A 25,576-nucleotide genomic window follows, 5' to 3' on the forward strand; every position below is an offset into this window, starting at 1 on the left:
GTTTCTACATTCTGGTGACAGCGGACTTAAGGCCGCAAAAGTGAAAGGCTAGGAAACGCCAAAAAAACGATTGGAGTAGACAGTGAGTGAAAGTTGTGGACTTGGACATATCTTAGAAAGTTTGATTGTTGGTGGTAACCAGTTTTAATGCCTGAAATAAGTCTCGTCGCGAGGAAACCTTAACCATAAGTGTAGATCCGAGAAAAGCAGAAATTCGACGATTTCTGATCGTGTTAATATTGAATGTGATGAATAAAAAAATGCGTAAATCGTCTGCGTAATATTGATGTTGAAAACTGAAGAAAACTCGCAAGCCAGTCACGAAAAATGCGATAGCTTAAATGTGGAAAAAGGTAAACACTCAGCAGATCTAATCGATTCAGTGCAAGTTTCTTTGTTCGCAAAACTTTGACAGAGTGCGTAAACGGTCCCGCACAAATACATCGTTTTGCGCTTGATAGGAGTTTGGAAAGAGTTTCCAACAGATTTGGCATCACGTGAAGTTGTGCTGTGGAACTAGCGGCGCTCCATGTGCTGTAGAAATAGTGTTCTGCATCATCTCGGCAAGAACGGGCAGAGCAACAATGTAATTCAGGTAAGTGAACCACTTTTACTTTATTTCTTCAATTAGCTACACACCAAAAAAAACGAACCGTAGTTGACGAAATGATGGAACATTGCCGTGTTCCGTTTAATTTTGCATGAAACATATGCTTTACATGCGCAGTGACATATGGTTACACTTCCTACCATTCAGAACAAACGCTGTATGGGGAGTGGAATTACATGATTTACGAAGTTAAGCGTCATATAAAATTGGAATCAAACGTGGGACTAAGTCATTTTTGATGCTCGTATATGTCAGGGTCAGGAGACGTAAATTTGCACTATTTTCTCTAGGTGTGTATCCAATATTCTCGCTTTTTACCAAATATCTAATAGAATTGAGTCATACCGCTCGGAATCTGGCTAGCAAAAAAATCGGGCTTTGAGCGAGACAAGCGGAACAATTTGAACTGTCAGTGGGGCTCATGAATTGTGCGCCCGCCGAGATGTTGACCTGTGTCAGTTCAATACAAATAGGATAGGGGTGCTATACGGGATTTAAAGTAATTATTCCAGAAAAATAATCATTAATTTTCAGATTGATGACAAATTAACACTAAATTGATGACAAATTAACACTAAATCGATGACAAATTTTTTATACTAACACTAAACAGACCGATAGAAATGGAGAGTCCAAGCTATCAGGTCAGTTTGTTTTATTAATACCAACCATCCTTAAGGATATAAGGATCACTGGTTAGAGATCCACTGAAAGCGCTACCAGGGTATCATGACCCGGAGCAGCACATTGTAGGTGACACGCGAAAGTGGCTGTCCAATTTAATTTATCCATTGCGTCGACGAAAACCGTCGCAAGCAATGCAGTTGTTTTCTAAACAAACGAAACCACGGTCAGACGTTGGATGCCGCGTATATGATGCACACAGCACCATAAGTACTGGTGTTTTCCTTTAACGAGTTAATTAATAAACAAAAACGTACGAGCTACGTCTTTGATCGAGACCTGGGAGTAGGTCAAGTTCATGCTATAACAGCAGCGTTCTGTTTCACGAAAGTAACGTTCTTGTTACGTATGCCTTTGATGTCGCCCGTACATTGGGGGTCACAGAGCAAGCAATCAAGAAACAACAAAAAAATAAACATTTCTTCCACCCACTATATATGAAATTGAGAAATCCAAGAGAAGAGATATACATGCAAAATGAATTTTAGAAATGCTACACCTATCAAGTAGATATGACAGATAGGGTAATCCAATTAAGAAATCGCGTGGTGAAGAAAACTGAAAAGTCTAAGAAAATTAAACCAATCGACAAGGCAAAAATAAGGTCTACGTCGTTATCAAACCAAAAAGGCGATAGAGTAATCAATACTACTAGTCATTTAATCAAAAAACCAAAAGAATTAACGAGAAACCGATTTTGTAAGTGACACGCAAAAGTAGCTGTCCAACGTTTCATTCAATATGAAAACCGTCTCGCACAAAAAAAAGCATATAATGAAACCCGACCTCCTGGCATAAAGCCGGAGGGTACTAAGTCGGTCATTCGAAAATACAGAAAGTTCGAAAATTAATAAGAATTAATCATCACCCAATACCAGGGAAACATACATTGTTAGTATCGCTCAGAACAAGCCTCTGACGAATCAATTTAAAAATGGGAAAGCACACAGCACGATATGTGTTTGTGTTTGCCATTGGTGGCATGCTATAGGTTGCCATAAAAAGAAACAAAAAAAAAATTAAAAACAAACCCATGAATTCTTCGCTCCGCTATGCAGCACAGCTGTTTGAATAAACAACGGCAGAACTAACTACATAGCGCAAAACAGTTGGAAGAACGAATTAAATGTCAGGTTCGAGCAAATGCAAGCGTCGAAAATTGAAGGTCAGGTTTCAATAACTTGACCGCGAAAATAATAACTTAAAACCATGTAGGCCATTGGAATACGGTGTTTACCTGTGGGTAAAAACACTGTTATATGCTGACTATATTATGTCACCCGTTGCTTTGCGCAAGGTGACTTATTACTTTATGAATCACGTGCAGTTATGATGTAGTTTATTTAGCCAGCCTTGACCATAGTCAAGCTTACTTTAGAACATCAGGGTGGCTTAATTATGATTAGCATAGTATTTGTTATAAGGTTTTGTTCGAAATAATGGATAAATTAATAATATTGAAAAATTTATTAAAAATCGCATGGCAGCAGAGTGTGCTGTGGAACGAAAATATTTCAATAAATATATAAAAATATAATAATAAAAGGATTTAATCCAGTTAATATTCCAATTATACTTAATAGCTGGCAACCATATTAAATATTTATTCTATTTTGAAAAGATGGATTACGAGTTTCCGAAGACGGAAGCAATTCAATGCATTCCAGAATTTGATGGATCTACCGATGAGCTATATGCATTCATCTATCATATAGAACACTTTGAAAAACAAATACCCCAGGGAGTGTCACGAGATGAGTTGATCTACGTGGTACTCTTAAAACTAAGAAAGAATGCAGCAGCCCAAATATTGAAAATTAAAGCCGATACTTGGCCAGCATTAAAAGAAAATTTAATAAAGAGATTTGGTAAACGAGAACGGATAGAAGAGGTAATTTCAAAAATTGAGACCCTTCGACAAAGCCCGAACGAATCGTTTAAAGAATATAGAATACGGGCTGAAATAATAAAAGACCAAATTGATGTTTATAATGAAGGGACTGGCATCAAAGATATGCCAATGATTATTAGCCTTAGATTACATTTTATCGCGGGTCTGCGAAATGAAGAGTTAAAATTATTTGCGCGTGGACACAGAGGGATGCCACTAGTGCAATTACTGGACTACTTAGAGAAAGTAGATATTGAAAACCAGTGTCTGAAAGAGATAGAAAGCAGGCTGGAATTGTTAGAATTATCGCGTACACGTACTGTTACGCAACAATGTTGGACACCGAAAAGATATATCGGAAATCCAATTGATTATATAGATGAAGGTAGAGATTATGAGCTACCTGAAAGAAATTATCGGCCAGAAATAGGCGAAAGTAATTTCAAATATTCACCGCAGAATTATGCGGAAACTTACTGGTCAGATTTTGATCAAAACACAAAAACTAAAAATTTTAAACAGAATCAGAAGCCCCGAAGGCAGGATTATGATTCTAACATAGGTCACTACCAAGACCAAAATAGCCAATTGGGCGTAAATTGCTTCACGAATGAAAGAAGCATAAATACAAATTTACGGAATTATTACGCAACCAGACAGGGTGCAAATACTAACAGGCAGTTGCCTGCCGAAAGATACAATGGCCACGAAAGGCCCAAGACAAGGCCAGATAACGGCAATAATAAATTGGGAAGAGATACTTCTCAATATGAAAAATTGAATATAGAATGTACTAGGAACAATCAGTTACTAGTAAATATCGCCTCAGTTGCAAGGCCAGATACTAAAGTTAAGTATATGCTTGATACAGGAGCATTCCTTAATGTAATAAGATGGGACACGCTCTCGAAAATTGGAGCCAGACTCATCAATTATAGAGATAAAGTAAATATTACCGGTTTTAATCTGACACAGACAGAAACCATTGGGTCAGTAGAGACCAATTTCATAATTGGGAATTCCGATTATAAAATTAAGTTTTATGTGGTAAAAGACCTATGTGTTCCAGGAATTATTGGAGCAGAATTTTTAAAAGAATACACAGTTTTTATATCCCAGCATTTGGACTACATCGCACTCAGTAAATCGAATGAGTTCGACAAAAAGTCAAATGGAGATAAGATACAAAATACTGATAATTTTACGTTAAGAGGGGAAAATATTCCGAACAACGCGGATGAAAAGAATCCAACTAAATACGTCGAAGAAAAACGTAATAAGACCCCCGAAGGAAGGGACGCGATTAATAATAGAAACCAAAATAAAATGGTAAGAGATAATGAAATGCCCTCAAATATGTCGCGCAAATGCGAAATTACAGCCGAGAAGGCAAGCCAGACAGAGGCAATTATAAATTATACTGATGCTGGGTCTCAGTACAATATGGGAGAATTAAATAATCAAATTGATACACTTCACAGGAGAAAGTGTATGACTAGTATGGTCCCAGAATACGGATCAGAAAATAGGACAGTTTTAAGTGATTATGGTACAAATAAGAATCACTACAAAAAGAATTACATGAATGAATCCAACGACGAGAGCTTCGTGGATTCCTATTATGAAGAACAAATTTCAGAAAACTTGGATGACAACCAGGACTATTGTCTGGTTGAAAATAAAAAGTACGATCAGTTACGTGGTAATGAACGAACTGAAAAATTATTAGAAATTCTTAATTTGAATCATTTAGAAAGATATAATTTCCAAGCCATGGAATCAATAATGGCTGAATATAGTGATGTGTTCTACCAAAAAGGAGACCATCTAACAACCACAGACGCGGCGGTTCATGAAATAGAGACGACGTCAAACGTGCCGATAAATAAAAGGCAATATAGATTTCCCGAAGCAACGAAAAAGCATATAAATGCAGAAATCGAGGAAATGTTGAAGCAGGGCATTATTAAGCCTAGTAAAAGTCCATGGAATGCACCGGTTTTGTGCGTACCTAAAAAGGACGATGAAAACGGAAATAAAAAGTATAGAATCGTGGTCGACTTTAGAGCATTGAATTTAGTAACGAAACCATTCGTATATCCAATCCCGCTGATCGACGAAATACTCGACAACCTCGGAGGATCAAAATATTTTTCAACATTGGACTTGAAATCTGGATTTTACCAAGTCCCGATCAATCCAAAAGATGCGGCTAAAACAGCCTTTTCCACCCCAAAAGGGCATTTTGAATTCACAAGAATGCCTATGGGCCTTAGAAATAGTCCATCAACATTTCAGAAGTTGATGAACACAATATTATATGAAATTGAAAATGTGAAAGCTATCGTTTACCTAGACGATATTATTATTTACGGGTCGACCATTGAGGAACACAATGAAAACCTCATAAAAGTTTTGAAAGCTATGCGCCGACACAATTTGAAAATTGAGGCAGGAAAATGCCAAATCTTAAGAACCGAAATTAAATATCTCGGACATGCAATTGATTCAGAAGGCATTCGGCCGACGGAAGATAATATAAAGGCCATCAAAGAAATGACTGTGCCAAAAACAGTTAAAGGAGTCCGTTCGTTTTTAGGAACGGTTAATTTTTATGGTAAATTCATTCCACAAATAGCAGAAAAACGTAAACCATTGAACGATCTGCTAAAGAAAAATGTAAAATTTTATTGGACTAATGAATGTCAGAAAGCATTCGAAGAATTAAAAGATTTTTTAACTTCAGATACTCTGTTGGTAAGACCGAACTACAAAGATACGTTTGTGATCACAACAGATGCAAGCGAGTATGCCATTGGTGCAGTACTCTCTAATGAAAAGTCCACCGATAGACCCATAGCCTATGCGAGCAGAGGTCTAGTCGGTGCAGAAAGAAGGTACCATACGATAGAAAAAGAATTACTTGCAATCGTATGGTCAGTAAACAGGTTTAAACACTTTGTATACAACCAAAAATTTATTGTCTATACGGATCATAGACCATTGATCTCGATATGGCATTTAAAAGAGACTTCCCCGACTCTTACTAGACTTCGCCTAAAATTACAAGGGTTAGAAATGGATATTCGCTACAAACAAGGCAAGGACAATGTTGTAGCCGATTTTTTATCAAGACTTCATCCGGAAACCGATAAGGATGAAATTACTCACACTGTCGCTGTAGTTACTCGACAGCAAAAGCGGCAACAGCAGCAAGAAGATAAAGAACTTGCGAGGCGGACAGACGCAGAGAACAAAACCCCAACACAAATTACGGATCAAACGGGAAGATTTGGTCTTTTCAAGAATAAACAGATATCCGAGTGGAATCCGCACATGGATGGTTTAGAGAATATCGATTTCGAATGGGACGAGAAGGGTGATGTTGAAAGATTGACCTCACATCAAGACTTCCAGAATGATCTAGCCCAAGGACGTATTGATTTTAAATTATTAAAATTTTTAAAGAGCAAGATCGAAGAAAGACAAACAGACGCCACATTCGTGATTGTCAACAGTAAATCAGCCTATAAAGAGCTAAGCGAATTGGTCGACCTACCTCATGGGTTGAAAGATTATTTGAACGGTAGAGTATTTGCGATACCCAACCGAAAAATATGGGGAATGATATTAAACGGGTCGAGCCGATCAAGAGCCGACACAAAAGTATTTTTTGAAGGGTTAGTAGACGCGTTTGCAAACTGTCCCGAACATATGAAAGGAGATAAGAACATTCAAATTATCTCTTACAGAAATATACAAACTACACTGGAAACAAATATTTTAAGATTCATTGCAGGAAAATTCAATAAGGTGTTCACTCTATATGCACCAGAGAAAGAGCGAATGCACGTACCAGTAGAAGAGAGAGAAACTGTTCTTAAAGAGTTTCATGACTCTCCGCTGGCCGGACATGTCGGAAGTAAAAGAATGTTAAAACGTATAAGCCCACTATTCGAGTGGAAAAACATGCGTAGAGACGTAGAAAACTACGTCAAACAATGTGACTCGTGCCAAAAGAATAAAATTGGTAGGTCCAACAAGATTCCGATGAAAATTACAACTACTTCCATTGCACCTTTCGAAAAATTGTACATGGATATTGTAGTATTACCCGAATCAGATTGGGGAAATAAATACGGTCTAGTCATGCAAGACGACCTAACTAGATTTTTAACAGTAGCACCGATGGAGAACCAGGAAAGTTCGACGGTTGCCCAAACTTTTGTAGAAAACTACATCTGTAAATTTGGAACTCCCTTGGAGTTAGTTACAGACAATGGAACAAATTTTGTAAGTTCCTTAATGAAAAATGTATGTAAGATTTTAAAAATAAAGAAAATCACCACAAGTACCTACCACCCACAAGCTAATTTGGTGGAAAGGTCCAATAGAGAATTAAAAATCTATCTAAGGCAGTACGTTGGAAAGGATCCGAGAACTTGGGATCAACACTTGCCTTTCTTTACGTTTGAATATAATACAACGTTAAATTCATCGACTGGTTACACACCATTCGAATTACTATATGGTCAACGCGCAAACATCCCGAACTCAGTATACAAATGGGACAGTGATGGCGTATATTATGAAGATTATGTGAATGAGATGCGGTCTACATTCAAGCGCATGCATACTCAAGCACGCGAAAATTTGATTTTATCGAAACAAAAAAGAAAAGAAATATACGATAAAAACACAAACGTATGGCAACCCATGTGGGGCGAATTGGTGTTAGTTAAAGCCAACCCCATAGGTGTAGGACAGAAATTGCAAAATCTATGGAGAGGACCATACGAAGTGGTCGAACTGCCAAGTGAACAAACAGCCGTAATTAAAAACGGAAATAGGCTCGAGAAAGTACATGTCAACCGATTAAAAAGGTATATGGACTGAGTTCTAATAAAAAAAAATGTACATAGTTGTAAATACATATGTACATATTCACCTTAGTAAACTATTCTAAATATAAACACAAGTAGCTATCAAATCAATATGTATATACTAGTAAGCATTCAAAAATAATATTTGAGTTACGGAATACATGATGTAAAATTCGCAATAAGACGCTATTCTGAAATAGGAACAATAAATAAATATGTATACGAACAACACAACGAAGAACAAATAAAGAACGGAATGCAAACTGAAGGGCAGAGTATAATACGAGGACATAATGTTTAATTTAAAAAAAAGGGTTTACGTCAAAAAAAATATCAAAAGTTTAAAATAAAATAAGCAGTGTCTGTCGATAAAAAGCAATTTAAAATGGAAGAAAATATAAAGCCAGAAAGTGGGAAATTTTTTTTTATTAACGAATCAAGTAGACTGTCGTATAAAATATGGGATATAATAGAAACATGAAAAAGATGCAATCGAAGGAAAGGTTGCGAATAAAAGTAATATAAATTTTGCAAGGTTGTTTGCAAGTGTAACACAGAAAAAAGTGCAATCAAAAGGAAGGTTGCAAAACATTGACAATGAATACAAGAGATGGTCAGAGTCCAAAAAACCTGAACCAAACTAAGGCAAAAATACAGAAGGGCCTGAGTCGAGTGCAATTTATAAAGTAAAAATAAAAGAAGGCCTGAGTCAGTGAACCAGAGCCAAAATAAAAGTAGAGCCAAAAGCCAGAGTCAAAGGACCAGAGCTAGAGCCAAAATCATAGGGTGTCTCACGTATTTTCTAAATCGGATCGTGTAAGCTATACTACGATTTGAAACTCCAGAGTTGACAATACCGAAGAATCGAGATTAGAAGCACAAGAATGAATGGACAAGGGGAGGTAGGACTCCTGAGAATGACAAGGGTGAATGAACACAAGGAAACCTACGCCGGTATGCATGATAAATGAGTGAAGTATGAACGAGTGTTAAAATTTCAGATAGGACGAAAAGGTTGACAAACGAGTCCGAATTAAGTAAGGGCGAAAAGGGTGAAGAACAGGAATACGAGACAAAGACGAAGGGAATAATCATTAGGAGATCTCAGCGGTGAAAACAAGGGGAAAAGTTTCATAATTAAAGAGAAGTGTTAATGGACACTATAACATATAGGTGATGAAAGCATCACGAAAAACGTGAAAGTGGGAATAGAAGACATTATTAAACAATTTATAAAAAGACGTGTAGCGAACACGCTCAGAAGATTACATTTTACCAAAGAGACGCGACATGAATCCGTCCAAGGTACTGATTAAAACATAAATACACATAATGAAAGGCAGATGAGTAGTAATGGCGAGTAAAACGCCCAGATGAGAAATATTTTATGAAAAGGGCAAATATGCCAAAACAAAAAAGTTATCAACAAGTTGCAGTAGAGACAGACACTGCAGAAGAATTTCATTTTGAAATTTCACAAGAATCGCAAATCAGCCAAAGGGCGTTATATTTTTTTTATCTTTCTAAATATTATTAGGAGAATTTCGATTTGGTTTCACAAGTTGCGCATCAGTCCACCTTGGCTATTTTAATTTTCAGGTACTCCCTAGGATGGATGTAGTTGATTATGGTAAGTAAGTTTTCAGAGTACTTTTCCTTCATAACCGCATGGTTACAAATACCATGTATCTTTTCGGGAATTTAAGTCTTTATTTACAGGTACCCTCCTGGGTCAACCTCAATTGGATAGGGGGAGATGTCGAAGCAACAAATACTTAATAGCCACAATAGACAGGAAGGAAGATAACGAAGTATACCCGCAAAAATACTTACCTCGCTTCGACAAATGTTGTCGACACAAAACATTTTTGAAAAAAAAAATTTTTAAGAAAAAAAAAATGCATTATGAAAAAAAAATTTATTATGAAAAAAAAAACACAATTACAAAAAAAAACACAACTCGAGGAACACACAAAAAAATATATTATCCATCTCGAGCCTAAAACAATATCACAAAAAAGAAATTTACTAAAAACGAGCACAATAGGCAAAAGAACTCGAAATTATTAAAATGAGCAAAGTAGCAAAAGATCTCGAAAAAAAAACAAAAGAAAAAAAAACACATCTGGGGAAAAAGAAGGAATTGGGGGAAATATACTAACCACTAACACTCTTTTTCTTTTGCAAAGAATCACCGACAAAAATAAATTAGAAGATTAGGAAGATTGCCAATCGAGTCGGTTTTCATTTTAAAACAAACTATAAACAAAAGTAATTTCACATATGACAAATTTTGAAGATTAAAGCAAATGATTGAAAACAAACACAAATTGAAATAATTAAATAGATATAGTAAATTACAGGTTGAGAATGAAGGTAACATAAAAAAAAATTTAGTTTGTTTATATTTTTAATACAATAATAATCTATAGCAGTCAAATTATCAAAACCGTACAACACAGAAGCAAATAACGTATATTGACAAAAATAATAATAACTACTAAACATAGGAGATTTTGTATAAAGTGGAAGCAGAAGTCCAGAGAAGTGTGTGCCCTGTGGAGAAGGTAGTCACGAGCACTACCCACCGCGTTCGATAAGGATGGAACCAGTCGAAGGTGGTGACGGGAACGATTGAGGGGCGCCACAGAAGACAACAAGAACAAGAAACGGAAAGCCGCTACGCTACTGGAAGTAAGAAGAAGCCATAGGGAGTGAAGTCGGTACAGCCAATACCCGGCTCACTCCAAAACACGAGCAAAAAGGCCACAGCCGGGACATCACAACCCGACTACGGCCATATAATAACTACAAAGTACTTCGGTCGGAACATTACACTCTGACCGATGATACAAGAACAAGAAGTATGCCGCACAGTCGACACACTACAATTCGACTGATGCTTGGCCAACACACATATATTGCCCCAGTCGGAACTACCATAACGTCCGACTGCGGTGAATTACCGAACGAAGACATGACTGGAGAAAATCAAAAGCCCAGTCAGCCGCTCCAATAATGAGGCACTATACGCAGTCGGAATTACCAAAACCGACTTTGCGCCGAAAGACAGCCACCGTCATGTTAGACACTGGTGGTTGGACATCCCGAAGCAAGGCGAATGGAAGGCACAGTCAGAAACACCAAACTCTGACTGGTGCGAATATAAACGAAACTAGGAGGGTGCAGGACCAGAGGAGGTGCCCCGAGATCAAAGTCCCGAAAACCATTATCGACCCGAGAGGAAGCAGCCAGGCAGCACACTGGTGAAAACACCGGTATAAGCATTGGACGAGCCGCGAGAAGGACAGCAGGGGTGCACACTAGGACCATCGTAAAGTTAGGATGTTAAGAAAATGTCAAATAATGATAGAAAATTGTAAATATTTGGTTTTGACAAAAGTGATAACAAATATTATTTATGTAATGGCAATCTTAGGAGTTAGGACACAAAAGACTTTTTGACACAAATTTTTCTAATGACCCGCGCAAACGTCTTGATGATGCGTCTCTCCGAGGCAACATCAAGCTCAGTAAGTAAGGGGGCATGCAGCGCCCATAGTTTTCGGCCAGCATCAACCCTGGAAAATTTCTCCAAGTGGTGCACCATGGAAGCTAATTTCCTGGGTTACATCACCAGCTACAGCCTTAAGCTAAGCTGATATTTTGATGCACTCGCGCTTTCCAAGCCATATGCTTACGGAAAAGAATAAACACTTTGTTTAATTAAACACAGTTTGTTGCTGCCAGCAGCAGACGGCGACGCTATTATAGAAAGTAAAGACTTCCGAGTATGAGTCATAGTGAACTACTGATTCATCCCCTGGGGTCTTTACTCTCGCGAGCGTGGAAAGAATGTTTTGTTTAGGTCTGAGACTCTCTCAGAGAGAAGTCTACACAGACGAAATGATAAAAGTCTTTTGCGTCAGATTGGAAGAAGGCAGTCGTGAAGAGTTAATGAGAGTTCGCACGCGCAACAGGCGCGCTGTCGGATAAGTAGTGAGTCGTTGAGAGAAGTCGTGGTATCGAGGCGCAAGTAGTCCGTCGTGGAATTCGTGCAAAAGAAATTTCAGCCAGCGGGAGTGTCTTACATGTATAGAAAAGGAAAAAAATAAAATACATAAGTCGTAAAAGTCGTAATCGTAAACTACTACTCCTGTCGGATTAAACCAGTGGCCACCGGCGGCCACGCGTTTCTACAAGAGACAAATGGCCAAATCGAAAGATGCCACTCTACTATACGAGAAATAGCAAGATGCATAAAATCCTTAAATCCAGACATTGCCATACCCAACCTTATCCAACAAGCAGCGTACAAATACAATAACTCAATTCATTCTTTTACAAGAAACACGCCAGGGGGTAGTCGTAGCGTAGTTGATAAATCGATTGCCTTGTACGCAGCGCACCTGGGTTCGAGCCCCGACACCGCACATAGAGTTAGAAATTTTCATAAGGGATTTTTCTAACCCGAAGAGGCGAATGACCTTAAGGTTAAAACCTCTATAATCAAAATAAAAAAAAGAAAGAAGCACGCCAAAGAATATCTGCATAGGAGAAAATAGAGAGAACCTACCACTACATGATGTTGCAAGACTTAGGGACCAAAACAATGAAAAAATACTTAAACTATTTAAGAATAAATAAGATAAAATCACTCCAAAGAATTATCAATCATATGAGCCAAATAGTTATGCTTACGAAAAAACACACTCTCATAACAAACGTAAGAGTAGATACAACATTTTTAAAATCCGAGAAGATCATGACACATACATAATTGATTAAAACAATAGAAAAATACATAAAGTAAATTTGCGCAAAAAATACTAATGAATAAATAATCTTTCTTATCTTTTCAGACTCGCCTTCTGCGTGTCTCTACCTTTCATATATAGTAACATACAAGTTCATGACCTCACCAATAATCCTCTAGCCATAATCCCATTGGGAAAAGCATAGATAAAAATTGGATATATAAAAATATTTCATCCCATAGATCTAGTACAGATAGAAGACACAATAGCTAACATAAATGAAGAAGTTCAAAATCACCCATATGATAATCCATTGTATGAATTAATCCAGTTAAAAAATCTTAAATTATACGAAACATTCCTTAAATTAAAACCCATTGTAACAAGACAAAAACGATGGGATTGGTTAGGAGCAGGATGGAAATTCATAGTAGGATCACCAGACGCAGAGGATCTGCGTATCATCAATGCCACTCTAAACTCCCTTATCCTACAGAACAATCAACAAGTAATGATCAACGAAGCAATCAGTAAAAGAATTCAGGATATTACAGACATCACAAACCAAGTTCTGACCATTGAAAAACAAAGGCTTAAGAATCACTCGAAGTAGGTTAACCAATTAATAATTCTATCAAACTTGGACTCCCTGCAAGATCAAATTGAAACACTAGAAGAAGCAATTTTAATGGCAAAATATGGCATTCCCAGTAGCAAAATATTATCAATGAAAGACTTCAAAATAATTGCAACATTTTTGGAAAAGCACGATATTTACATCACTTCATTTGAAGAGCTATTATCCGCCCATCCCAAATATCAAATACCTTATATGAATACAACTACGTCGATTCCATAATTAAAAACACTTATTGTTTTTAATTATGGCATATTCCTGAACCATAATTATATAGTGCGAAATGCCACGCATGTATATGAATTAACACATCCATGCGAAGATCAAAACAATATCTACCTTTATGAGAATTCATTACTAACTCAACCCACTGAATGTGTACACAAACTAATTCTAGGACAACACTCCAGCTGCCTCTTTGAAAAAGTGTATTCAAAGGGTCTCATCAAACGGATAAACGAAGGCACCATTCTAATAAACGACGCTACGGTAGAATTATCATCCAATGCAGGAATACAAGTCAACTCATCAGCGGATCATTTTTGATCAAATTCGAAGAATGTAACCTGTTCATCGACGGTGAACTCTTTTCAAATCTAGAAGCACTCATCCCTGGAAAATCATACCACCCTACAACTGGCTTAATAGTAACAGAGATCGACACATTGGACAGCCCACCTGCAGAATTCCTTTAAAATCTCACTCTGGAACACCGTGAACGACTACGAACAATTAATCTTCATAACAACTCATTGAATTGGAAAATCAACCTGTTTGGATCACTAGAAGAATTTTGGGTCATTTCCATAACTATCGCAATTGGAATATTTTGATATCTTTACAGAAAAAGTACCACAAAATTCGAATTAAGAATGCCTGCCATCAATAAGGAGAAAGAAGATATCCCGTTAACCATTATGACATCATTAGATAAATCAGAAGAAAAAATCAACGACATCGAAACCTTTGTTAGTATTCCCACAACCTTTCAAGCTATCAACAAACTTTGAGGACAAAGTCATTTAAAGGCGGAGGAGTTAATACATTTCCTGGAGCGGCCACCCACGCTAATCAGCAGTCAGCACATTCATCCTAGAACAGACCACACATGACGCAGACGTTAACATAAACTATCCCACGATCAGAATTAGCAGAATAGATTTGCAACATAAACAATCCCGATCAGTCACAGATAGACTAAACACACATAGCCCTAAGATAGTCTTAGAATCAACAATATTTTATATCTTATAAATAGCCCTAAGTCAAAAATTTTAATTCAGTTCGAGAATAAAAGTTAACCAAGAAGGAGCCTTCAGCTCCGAAAAAAATATATTTTTTCAGCTTCCCTAGAGGGAATCAGGAATCAGTGGCGTCTGGCTCAAATGGCACGTTCCCCATGTTGATCGGAGATTTGTGCCTTGCCAAGAATTGTCTTTTCATCATTTTCCGGATGGGAAGGATTGGGGAAGTGGTAAGGTTAGGGGTAAGGAAAACAACGACACAGAACAATTAAAACAGAGCATTCTGCACCCCCGGAGTGATGCTGAACGATCTGCAGGTGCTACAACAGCAGGAATAAAACTTCCAACCCCCGGAGGGATTTAGAACCTCTACTCAAACAGTGAGCGGATATATCAACACCCCCGAGGGGATATTGAGATAACAGAACGACAACACCCCCGAAGAGATATTGTCATTCAAATACGGCTAAAAAACTATAGCTCTTTACCACACTGGGTTAGGAACAAAAGCATATCCTTAAATTTCAGCTCTCTGTACATAGGTTCATCTATGTATGGAGAACCAAAAATCCGGATGCGCAATTGCATTAACACAGGGCAATTGCATATCAAATGATATGATGTTCCGTAATCGGATTCACAAAGATCACATGAATAATACTCAGCGCGCTGAATAGTAGCCATGTGATAATTGAGTTCGCAATGTCCAGTCAGTTCCCTGACCAGAATACTGCAATGCAACTCACATCCGGCAGAAAAGCCTTTGTTTGAACGCAAGTTTGCAAGCTACGCCAATGGTTGGCATGTTCGAATGCAGCCCAAGAGCGAATCTTGTGCTTTATCCAACTTATTGACAGTGATAGAACTGGTTCTGGACCAACGAAATCAGTCGCAGCGCCAGCTCTAGCCAATTCGTCCGCCCATTCATTTCCAGTAATACCGGAATGACCGGGTACCCATAGAAAGTAGATAGCATTTGAAATGCTAAGTTCTTCGATTTGAGTTCGACATGCGATTACTAATTTCGATCTCGAATCTGCCGAACTGAGTGCTTTCAGGGCAGCCTGACTGTCAGAGCAAAAATAGATTCTTTTACCGCAAATTCCCTGTTGAAGTGCGGATTGTACGCCACACAGAATCGCAAATATTTCTGCTTGGAATACGGTACAGTATCTACAAAGCGAATGAGATTGGTTTAATCTCATCTCATGACAATAGACACCAGCACCGGCTCGGCCCTCCAACAAAGAACCGTCCGTATAACGAACTACGTATTCTTGAAGTTGTCGCTCCATCCAGCCAGACAGCCATTCCTCACGAAGAGGAATTCTCACATTGAAAGTTTAAGAAGGAAAACTACATGTGTGTGTAAGGTCACTGGGAGCAAGTGTATATTCATCCCAAGTAACCATTTGGGATCACAGTCTTGTGTGGCTAGTTACACGATCTATTGGGTTACTGTTCCAGAGCCCAGTAACCTTAAGACGGTATGCATAAGAAAGTGCTTCTTGTTTCAGAAACACATGTAGTGGTTTTATGTTCAAGAGTGCCTCGAGAGCAGCAGTAGGTGTTGTCGAGAACGCACCAGTCATCGCCATCAAGACCATTCTCTGAAGATGGTTTAACTTTGATTGGATTGTCATGACTTCTCCCTTCTGCCACCAAACAAGGCACCCGTATGCCAGTATTGGTCTAACAATTGTGTAGATCCACAAAATGTACTTGGGTTTGAGTCCCCAAGATTTGCCGAAAGCCCGTCTACATTGGCCAAAGGCCATGCAAGCTTTCTTGATCCTGAAATCGATGTGAGCTGTCCAATTAAGTTTTGAGTCGAGAATTACCCCAACGTACTTAACTTGATCTTCGACAATAATTTCAGAGTCAAAAAAACTGCAATGGACGAGCTCCGGTTGTAATCCTTCGTTGCGTGAAAAGCACCATTGAGGTTTTATTTGGATTGACTGATGGTCCAACATGAAGACACCACCGCTCAACAACACATTAGGCTTGTTGCATCAAATCAAAAAGTGTGTTAATGCAAATACCGGTGATCATTATATGATAATCATCGGCGAAACCATACGTCGGAAACCCAAGCTCATTTAGTTTTCTCAACAAGCTATCGGCGACAAGGTTCCATAGAAGTGGTGACAGCACACCACCTTGAGGACATCCGCAGACACTTAGTTTCCTCATCTCTACTTGTCTTAACGATGAGCACAGATGTCGGTTTCTAAGCATTGCGTGTATCCAGTTCGTGATATATGAAGGTACTCCATGATCTTGTGCTGCTTCCAAAATTTATTCGAAAGACACCTTGTCAAAATCACCTTCAATATCGAGAAACATTCCTTAACTTGAATGCTTTTGTGAAAAAGCTTTTTCAATATTGTAGACAACATTGTGTAACAGGGTGGTAGTAGACTTCCCCCGCTGATATGCATGTTGCATTGCATGCAGCGGGTGCTCGCCCAAGCTACCATCCCGAATGTAGTGGTCGATTAAACGTTCCACTGATTTGAGAAGGAAGGAGGTCAGACTGATCGGTCTAAAGCTCTTTGCCTCCTCATAAGTGACGCGGCCACCTTTGGGAATGAATTTGACAGTTATTTCCATAACTGACATACTTCAACCCGCCGGATGCCACGCGGCCTCTAGGCTGGTTTTGTCCGGAGAACGATAATAGAGTTATCAACCTCCTAGTGGACCACAGCCAGTTACTGGGGAGTTCGCCCGGCTTTTCCCAGGCTCCGTTCGCCATTGAGAATATTTTAAACCCCCTCAACAATTTTACCCATAGCACGGGTCGCATGACACTATGGAATTGGGGTTCCCTGTTTGGTGTTACCATCGGAACAGGCAGTCCGTAGTGTAATTCTTAGCCGGTTGAAACAACCACTACCGACACCACACGGCTTATCTAGGCTGTTCGGAGAAAGAAGCTGACATTGATGGACAGCTCCCATAGATGGCCGAACCAAACGCAGAATTAGCAGAATAGATTTGCAACATAAACAATCCCGATCAGTCACAGATAGACTAAACACACATAGCCCTAAGATAGTCTTAGAATCAACAATATTTTATATCTTATAAATAGCCCTAAGTCAAAATTGTAATTCAGTTCGAGAATAAAAGTTAACCAAGAAGGAGCCTTCAGCTCCGAAAAAAATATATTTTTTCAGCTTCCCTAGAGGGAAAGTATTAACTCATGTTTAAGCCCTCTGTTATACAATTTCTATGTCAACGATATTGATGAATGTCTTGACAATTCCTGCACGTTAAGGCAACTTACAGACGATGGCGTGGTTTCTGTAACGGACCCAAAGCTGTCGATCTACATGGACCATTACAGAATACCTTGGACAATTTGTCTGCTTGGGCTATTAAGCTGGGTATCGAATTCTCCACGGAGAAAACTGAGCTAGTTGTGTTTTCTAGGAAGCGTGAACCAGCACAATTACAGCTTCTACTAATGGGTCAAACTATAGCTCAGGTTTCATAGTAAAATATCTAGGGGTCTGGTTCGACTTGAAAGGTACTTGGGGATGCCACATTAGGTATCTGAAACAAAAATGGATCAACTTTCTTCGTACAATAACCGGAACGTGGTGGGGTGCCCACCCAGGAGACCTAATTAGGTTGTATCAAACAACGATACTGTCAGTAATGGAATACGGATGCTTCTGCTTTCGCTCCGTCGTGAACATACATTTTATCAAACTCGAAAGAATTCAGTATCGTTGTTTGCGTATCGCCTTAGGGTGCATGCAGTCGACCCATACGACGAGTCTCGAAGTCCTGTCGGGCGTTCTCCCGCTGAAAAATCGATTTTGGGAGCTCTCATAACGATTGCTCATTCGATGCGATGTCTTGAACCCGGTTGTGATTGAAAATTTCGAAAGGCTTGTTGAGCTCAATTCTCAGACCCGTTTCATGTCCCTGTACTTTGACTACATGGCGCAGAATATTAATCCTTCTTCTTACAATCCAAACCGTGTCCATTTCATAAATACTTCTGAATCTACTGTTTTCTTCGACACATCCATGAAAGACGAGATCTGTGGAATTCCGAACCACATACGCCCTCAAGTGGTCCCAAACATATTTTATCTGCCAGGCCTGCCGTATGCACACGCGAGCGACTCTTTTACCGCATACAACTTCGGGCGCTCACTAACACCACCCACTTTTTCTATGCACCGTTTTCACGAACTCCTACGGAATATGCTTGTTAATGTTAAAAACACTTTCGCATATTTTATAGAACAATTCGTTTGACAAATCGATTCATAATAAGCCCACGAAAGTCGTTTCGTTGTTTTTACGAAAAACTCGCAATAAAAAAGCGCTTCCATAGAACTACGAATTATTCATAATATGTACAAAAATTTGTATATACTTGTATATGTGCGAAACCTATTCGTAGCAGATTTATTTATTTATTTATTTATTTATTTCAAGTCGTCAATCAGATGTAGACCGGTTTCTTACAATAATTATTAAACTAACTTAACACTAGTTAAAATTTTGGTTTACTTTAAACTGCTGCTTAAGTTTTGTTTTCGACATAGTGAAGTCAATGCTTTCGCAATGTTTGTTGTAAATATTCATCATTTGGTTTAACGGGCCAAACTTGGCATAATTAGTGCGATGGCGAATTGTACAAAAGATGCTGCGGTTACGTAGTTGTCGAGAAGGAGCATAAAAATTTAGTTTCGATAAAAGTTCGATTGAATCAATACGATGTGATACAATGTCGTTTACAAATGATACCATAGAAAATTCACGACGATCTTTCAAGGTTTGTATGTCAATTAGCATGCACCGTGCTTCATAAGATGGCAAATGTAGTCCAGTCCAACCTAGTTTACGAAGAGCGAACATCAAAAACTGCTTTTGTACTGATTCTATCCGGTTTGCATGCGTTGCTGAAAAAGGCGACCAAACTATACTACAATATTCTAGTGTTGAACGCACATAGGCTACATATAATGTTTTTATTGTGTAGGGATCTTGGAAATTATAGCTGAAGCGTTTAATAAAACCTAGTGTGCTGTTTGCTTTGTTAATTATTGTGTTATAATGATCTATGAATGTTATTTTGGAATCTATAATAACTCCTAGGTCTCTTATTCTGTCACACTTTTCTACTTGTTGATTTCCCAATAAGATTCTATTGTTCTGTATATTATTCTTTCTACTCAATGTTATGGAATTACATTTTTTTACATTCAGTTTCAGCAGGCTTTTATTACACCATGTATAAAATATATTTACTTCGTTTTGAAATGTCTGAAAGTCTTCACCATTTCTTATTTCTAGAAATAGTTTCATATCATCAGCATATATAAGAACTTTTACATTTTTTAGAATGAAGGAAATGTCGTTAACAAATAAAATAAAGAATAGCGGGCCCAAATGAGACCCTTGAGGGACTCCTGATGTAACTTGAATTGGGATTGATTTTATCCCTTTAAATCTAACAGCTTGTTCACGATTTGTAAGATATGATTGTACCCATGTAAGAAGTCCTGGCTCAAACCCCATTTTTTCTAATTTAAAAAGTAGCATGGGTATGTCGATGCGATCAAATGCTTTGCTAAAATCTGTATAAAGAGCTTCAACGTAGTTTCCGTTATCCATTGCTGTTAATGTGTAGTTAATGAATTCGAGTAGATTTGTACTTGTAGAACGCCCTTTGAAAAAAACCATGTTGCACATGGGTAATTCTGTTCTTGATTTGGTGGAATAAATTTTCATTAACAATCGCCTCGAAAATCTTGGGAATGCACGAGATGATAGCTATTCCACGATAGTTACGCACATCGGATTTTTTACCATTTTTAAAAATTGGAACTAGGAAAGAGCTTTTCCATGTTTTAGGAAAACAACCTGATTCTAGAGACATGTTAAAAAGCCAAAATAAAGGAGCGGTTAGTTCTATTGACAAAGTTTTTAAAAACACCGGTGGAACGCCATCAGGTCCAGGGCTTTTAGAGCTATCCAAGTTTTTTAAGGCATCCATGATTGTATGTACTTTTATCTGTTTAATGTTAATATCTCTTGAAAGTTCTGGGAGGAATGAAAAGTATTCACGCTCTCGATCCTTCTCTGAAAATGTAGTGTAAACTTCCTGGAAGAATGTTGCAAAAAGATTGCAGATTTCCTCTGAGTTATCGCCTACCTTTCCATCAAGATGCATTTCTGTTGGGAAATAATCCGATTTTATTTTAGTTTTTACGTAATTAAAGAAGTTTTTTGGGCAAGTTTTTATATTGCGTTCTGTTCTTGCATTGTACTCTTCAAACGCGATATCAATGGCAAGGTTCAATTGATCGCATAGATTTAAATAGTTTGTTAAGTTATCTTCGCTGTTGTATTTTTTGTAGATTTTGTGTGCTTTCTGCTTACGATTTTTTAAATTTTTGATTTCTCTATTAAACCAGATGGGATGTTTTGAGTTATAGTGACGCCTTCTTCTTTTCAATGGTATATCTTCGTGAATGACTTCAAATAATATTTTGTAGAAGATGTCTACGGCAGCTTCAACATTTTCTTCATTTCTTAAAATCATTTGCCAGTTTATTGCATTAATTTTTTGCCTCAAGCTTTCATAGTTAGCGGACTCGTAATCAAATACCTCCTCAAATTCACTATCACCAGGTCTGTCGTTAACATGCAAGAATATAGAAAACTCAATGGCTGTATGATAAGCTTCATTCTTCCATAAGGGAGTAAGTGATTCCGTTACACAGAAGTCTTCGTCTATATTCGTCATTAATAAATCTAAATAGCAATGTCGCTGATTTCTTATGTGATTTATTTGATTAAGTCCTAAACTGGCAGATTTATCGCAAATGAACTGCAAAGTTTCATTTTCCCCTACAACAGGAAGTAGGATGCTCTCATTATCAGCATCTGGTATGAAATCAATACCGCGTTGATTGAAATCGCCATATATGTGAACTTTTACGTGCGGGGAAAGACTATTAATAATGCATTCAGCAGCATGATAAAACTTTTCGTAAGTCGTTTTTCGAGCAAAATTTGGAGGAAAATACACCGAAGCGAAAACGTGAGTTTCGTCTTTAACATGTACTTTCACCCACACATGCTCGAATTCTTTTGATTTTATAGTTTTGATAACTTCTGCATTTAGTTTTGCTGAAATCGCAATCAAAGCGCCCCCTCCTGACTTCTTACCAGATACATGACAATCACGGTCATCCCTAAATACATTGTAATTGCTCCCGAAAACTTCTTCACTTCTCACTGTTTCGTCCCAACTAGTCTCAGTTGCTAAAATTACGGAATAATGACAACCTAATATTTTGTTTTGAATCACATTCATCTTAGCTGCACTTTTCATGCGGTTAAAGTTTTGGCAATAGACCAAGATTTCTGTTCTTGACTGAGATTCTCTTGGAGAAGTATTAGTTTTATGGGAATTAATTAGACCTAGCTCTACCTCTTCTAAATCTTGAATCGCAATATGATTTGTCAATTCATTATTATCTTGCTCTAATGAGCGCGTCGATAGCGGCAAAAACACTGACAGGCGCCAATTCCGGAGGGGTACATAGGTGTGGCAGCAGCTGTTCGATGTGAGGTGCTAGGTTGATCGGTAGGGCACGGGTTTAAAACATCGCCTCTCTGGAATGCAATGGTAGGTCTGAACGAAGTTGAAGGTGGCCTCGAAAAACGTTTCTTTGCCTCAGCCAGTAGCTCTCTATCCAACGGAAGATTGTCGATGTCGCGGCGTTTGTTATCGTGGTACGCAAATCTGCTGTGGTTGTAATTACATCCGTTATTTTTGTCGAAAATTGTGTGGTGTTTGTAACCGTGATTCTTGCGACGCTTAGTATTATTATTACTGTTACGGGTGGTGTCAAGTGCATTAGCGGGCCTCTGTTTATTCCGTTTCTTCTTTATTCTTGCTTTCTCCGCCGCTTTTTGTTGATTGAGACGACGCAATTTACGTGCGTCGTATTCGGACCAATCAGCCTTCCATACCTTAGAGTTGCCAAGGAAACGCCAGCCTGAGTTACTGGCTGCCTCGACAGACATCTCAGCCTCTAAACTAGGGGAGGAATCTGTTGCGGGTGAAGCAGCAGTCTTTTGTTCCAGTGAGTTTACTGCACTAGAAATTTGCTTTAACTCATCGATAATATCATCCGTGAATATTGGGTTTACATAACTCATATTCTGAGCCGAACAGTTGTTAGCCATGTCAGTTATCACGCTGCTGACCTTTTCAATTTCTGAACAAATTTGTTTCAACTCGCGTGTCATATCGGTGGTCAGTTCATTGACATAGGCTGCGATGTTGTTTTTCGTAGCTTTCATCGATATGTCGAATAATGATGTTAAGTGATTTTTTGTGGCAACGACATCAGTTTTGCCAGTTTTGTTGGAAGCAGCCAGCTCATTCCACAACTCCGAGGTTTTGGCTATGTGTGCAACCGCGTTATTATGATTAGCTGCAGTTGTTTTAATTTCGCCTTTCAACTCGTTTAAGAGCATTTCGATACATTCAAATCCATCACGGACATTGAAGTTGCTAAACGTGGATGTGAGTTTGTGATTCGACTCCATAACTAGCTTGTTGAGGTTGATGGCTTCTTGTTGTTGTCTGTACAGTTTATCGAAATTTAACTCCATCACGAGACGCTTCTGGCACTCGTAGCATATTGGCAGCATGTATGTTAGTATTCTTTGCTCATGATTCCTCTGAGCACCAACGCATGCAGCGTGGAATTTTTTCCCGCATGATCCATTGCAGTACCACACATGTTTGTCGTCACTCACTGTACAATTATTAATCGCGCACGGCATGTTTTACTTACGCAGCAATGATAAATGAAAACAATACAAATTAAAACACACACGGTTAAACTTTAAACGGCGCAAATGGAAACGCGACCGAACTGTAACGACGACTTGAATGCAATGAAAAAAAATATATTCTCAGCGTAAGTAATTGTTTGGCTCTACTATAAAAAGTTCTTTTTTATATTCTGCAGAGGCTTGCCATCCTTATGAACCATTTAGATGTCCTGGAGACGGTAATTGCATTTCCATTCAATATCTATGCGACGGGGCCCCTGATTGTTCAGATGGATATGACGAAGATATGAGACTTTGCACTGCAGGTAGACACTTTTTGGAGAACACAAATGCATTACAAATGTTTTACATTTTTCTATTCCGCAGCGAAACGACCACCTGTGGAAGAGACTGCATCTTTTCTACAAAGTTTATTAGCATCCCATGGACCGAACTACTTAGAAAAATTATTTGGCAGTAAAGCTCGTGATGCGCTGGCTCCATTGGGAGGGGTTGAGAAAGTTGCCATAACTTTGAGTGAATCACAAACAATTGAGGACTTTGGAGCGGCTCTACATCTAATGAGGTAATTCAAAGGGTGCACAGAGGAATAGTTTTAAATTAGTTGTGGAATTTGCGTGTCGAGTTCGTCTTATCAGAATTCGACAGGAGCTTAGTGCAAGGACTAGGCACAGGATTGACGCTAGCTCTAAAACGGAGATACAGTTTGTGATCCTGAGCAAAACTCCCAGTCAAGCGTGATGTCCCGCAAGAAGTTCCGTTAAACCGATGAGAAATAGTGAAATCGAAGCCTGCTTTGACTTAGCAAGCCAATGCAAGAAACATTTCCGTCATCGGGGGCAAAATTCTTTAAAATCTTATTTGAGCTTATAGTTCAAATTAAAGGCTATTTAAATAAAAGCAGAACATAGTTTTATTCGGCAGTTCAACACAAATATAAAAATTAAATATAGGTTTGAAAAAACGCTTGTAAGTAACTGTAGCAAGGCGATGAAACTCAAACATAAAATATACGCAGAAATCATTGTAACTTAAATTCTCCAGGAAAAATGTAATATACTAATCAAATTATCAGATAAGAGCATTTAGATTATGTAATAATTATCTGGCAATGTAATGCAATTATATGCGCTCTTAATTTTTGCTTGTAGTTTTGATTAAATCAATTTTATTTAAAAATTTGGCTACTTCACGCCAAGCTTTACTCGTACATTTATTATACAATCCGTATTTTTTTTTCTTATTTTGGCATTTGCTTCTAATTTAAAACAGATCAACATTAGGGTACAAATTCTATATCTTTAAAAAACGACTTAATCCAGCTATCAGTGAGATGAGGCATTTCATTAGTTTGCAGAACTCATGTGATGTAATAACCTAACTTGAGGTATGCAGAACGCAGCTTTTACTTATGCACGAATAAAACCTCGTGTTGAAAACAGCCATACTAGCAGCACTGTAAATGATGGTGAAGTTTCTGAGGCTCCCCGGCATCGAGAACTGTCATCGCTCAAACCCAGCAAAGGGAAAAATAAGAATAAGGATAATAGGTTGATGTGTTAGGTGTGCGAACGAAGTTTAGTTAAAAAACCCATTTCTCCGGTACCGAATTGGCCTTGTGCATCTCAGAGTGACCAAGTGGCCAACTGGCTATACTGCCCTAGTAATTCCGGGAGCGATCAACGATCGGATTGGATCGTATTTCTCTATTGTTAACTGTACGGTAAGCGTTGCCTTGCTAACATATACTCTTGGTTAACTTGGTTAATTAGTTTACCACCGACAAATCGACACCGTAGAAATTCCATAATATGTACTCAATTTAATAGGTCCGGGCCAAGATCTGAAGGTCGAGTCTGTCCTAAAACCTTCTAGAATTAGGATTGAAACACGCAGTTGTGACTTAGCACTTTAAGTGAAATATTTGGGTGGTTCATCTTCACACGGCTCAGGAAGAGTCCTCAAACTATCCAAATACGAATTGTATGTGGACACTACAGATAAATACTGAATATAAGGT

At 38.3% G+C, this 25,576-nt stretch overlaps 1 protein-coding gene across 2 annotated transcripts in view; it reads left to right on the forward strand.

Moving 5' to 3' along the window:
• The window catches only part of LOC131692631 (IDLSRF-like peptide), a 324,832-nt gene that overhangs the window by 127,125 nt on the left and 172,131 nt on the right, over positions 1 to 25,576 (forward strand). For both annotated transcript variants that reach the window (XM_058979788.1, XM_058979787.1), the window contains exons 2-3: positions 23,733 to 23,861; positions 23,923 to 24,121. In XM_058979788.1, the coding sequence (XP_058835771.1) occupies positions 23,733 to 23,861; positions 23,923 to 24,121 (328 nt within the window). The remainder of the gene's footprint in view (positions 1 to 23,732; positions 23,862 to 23,922; positions 24,122 to 25,576) is intronic.

Source organism: Topomyia yanbarensis, chromosome 3, assembly GCF_030247195.1.
Source record: "Topomyia yanbarensis strain Yona2022 chromosome 3, ASM3024719v1, whole genome shotgun sequence".
NCBI classification, from domain to species: Eukaryota; Metazoa; Arthropoda; class Insecta; order Diptera; family Culicidae; genus Topomyia; species Topomyia yanbarensis.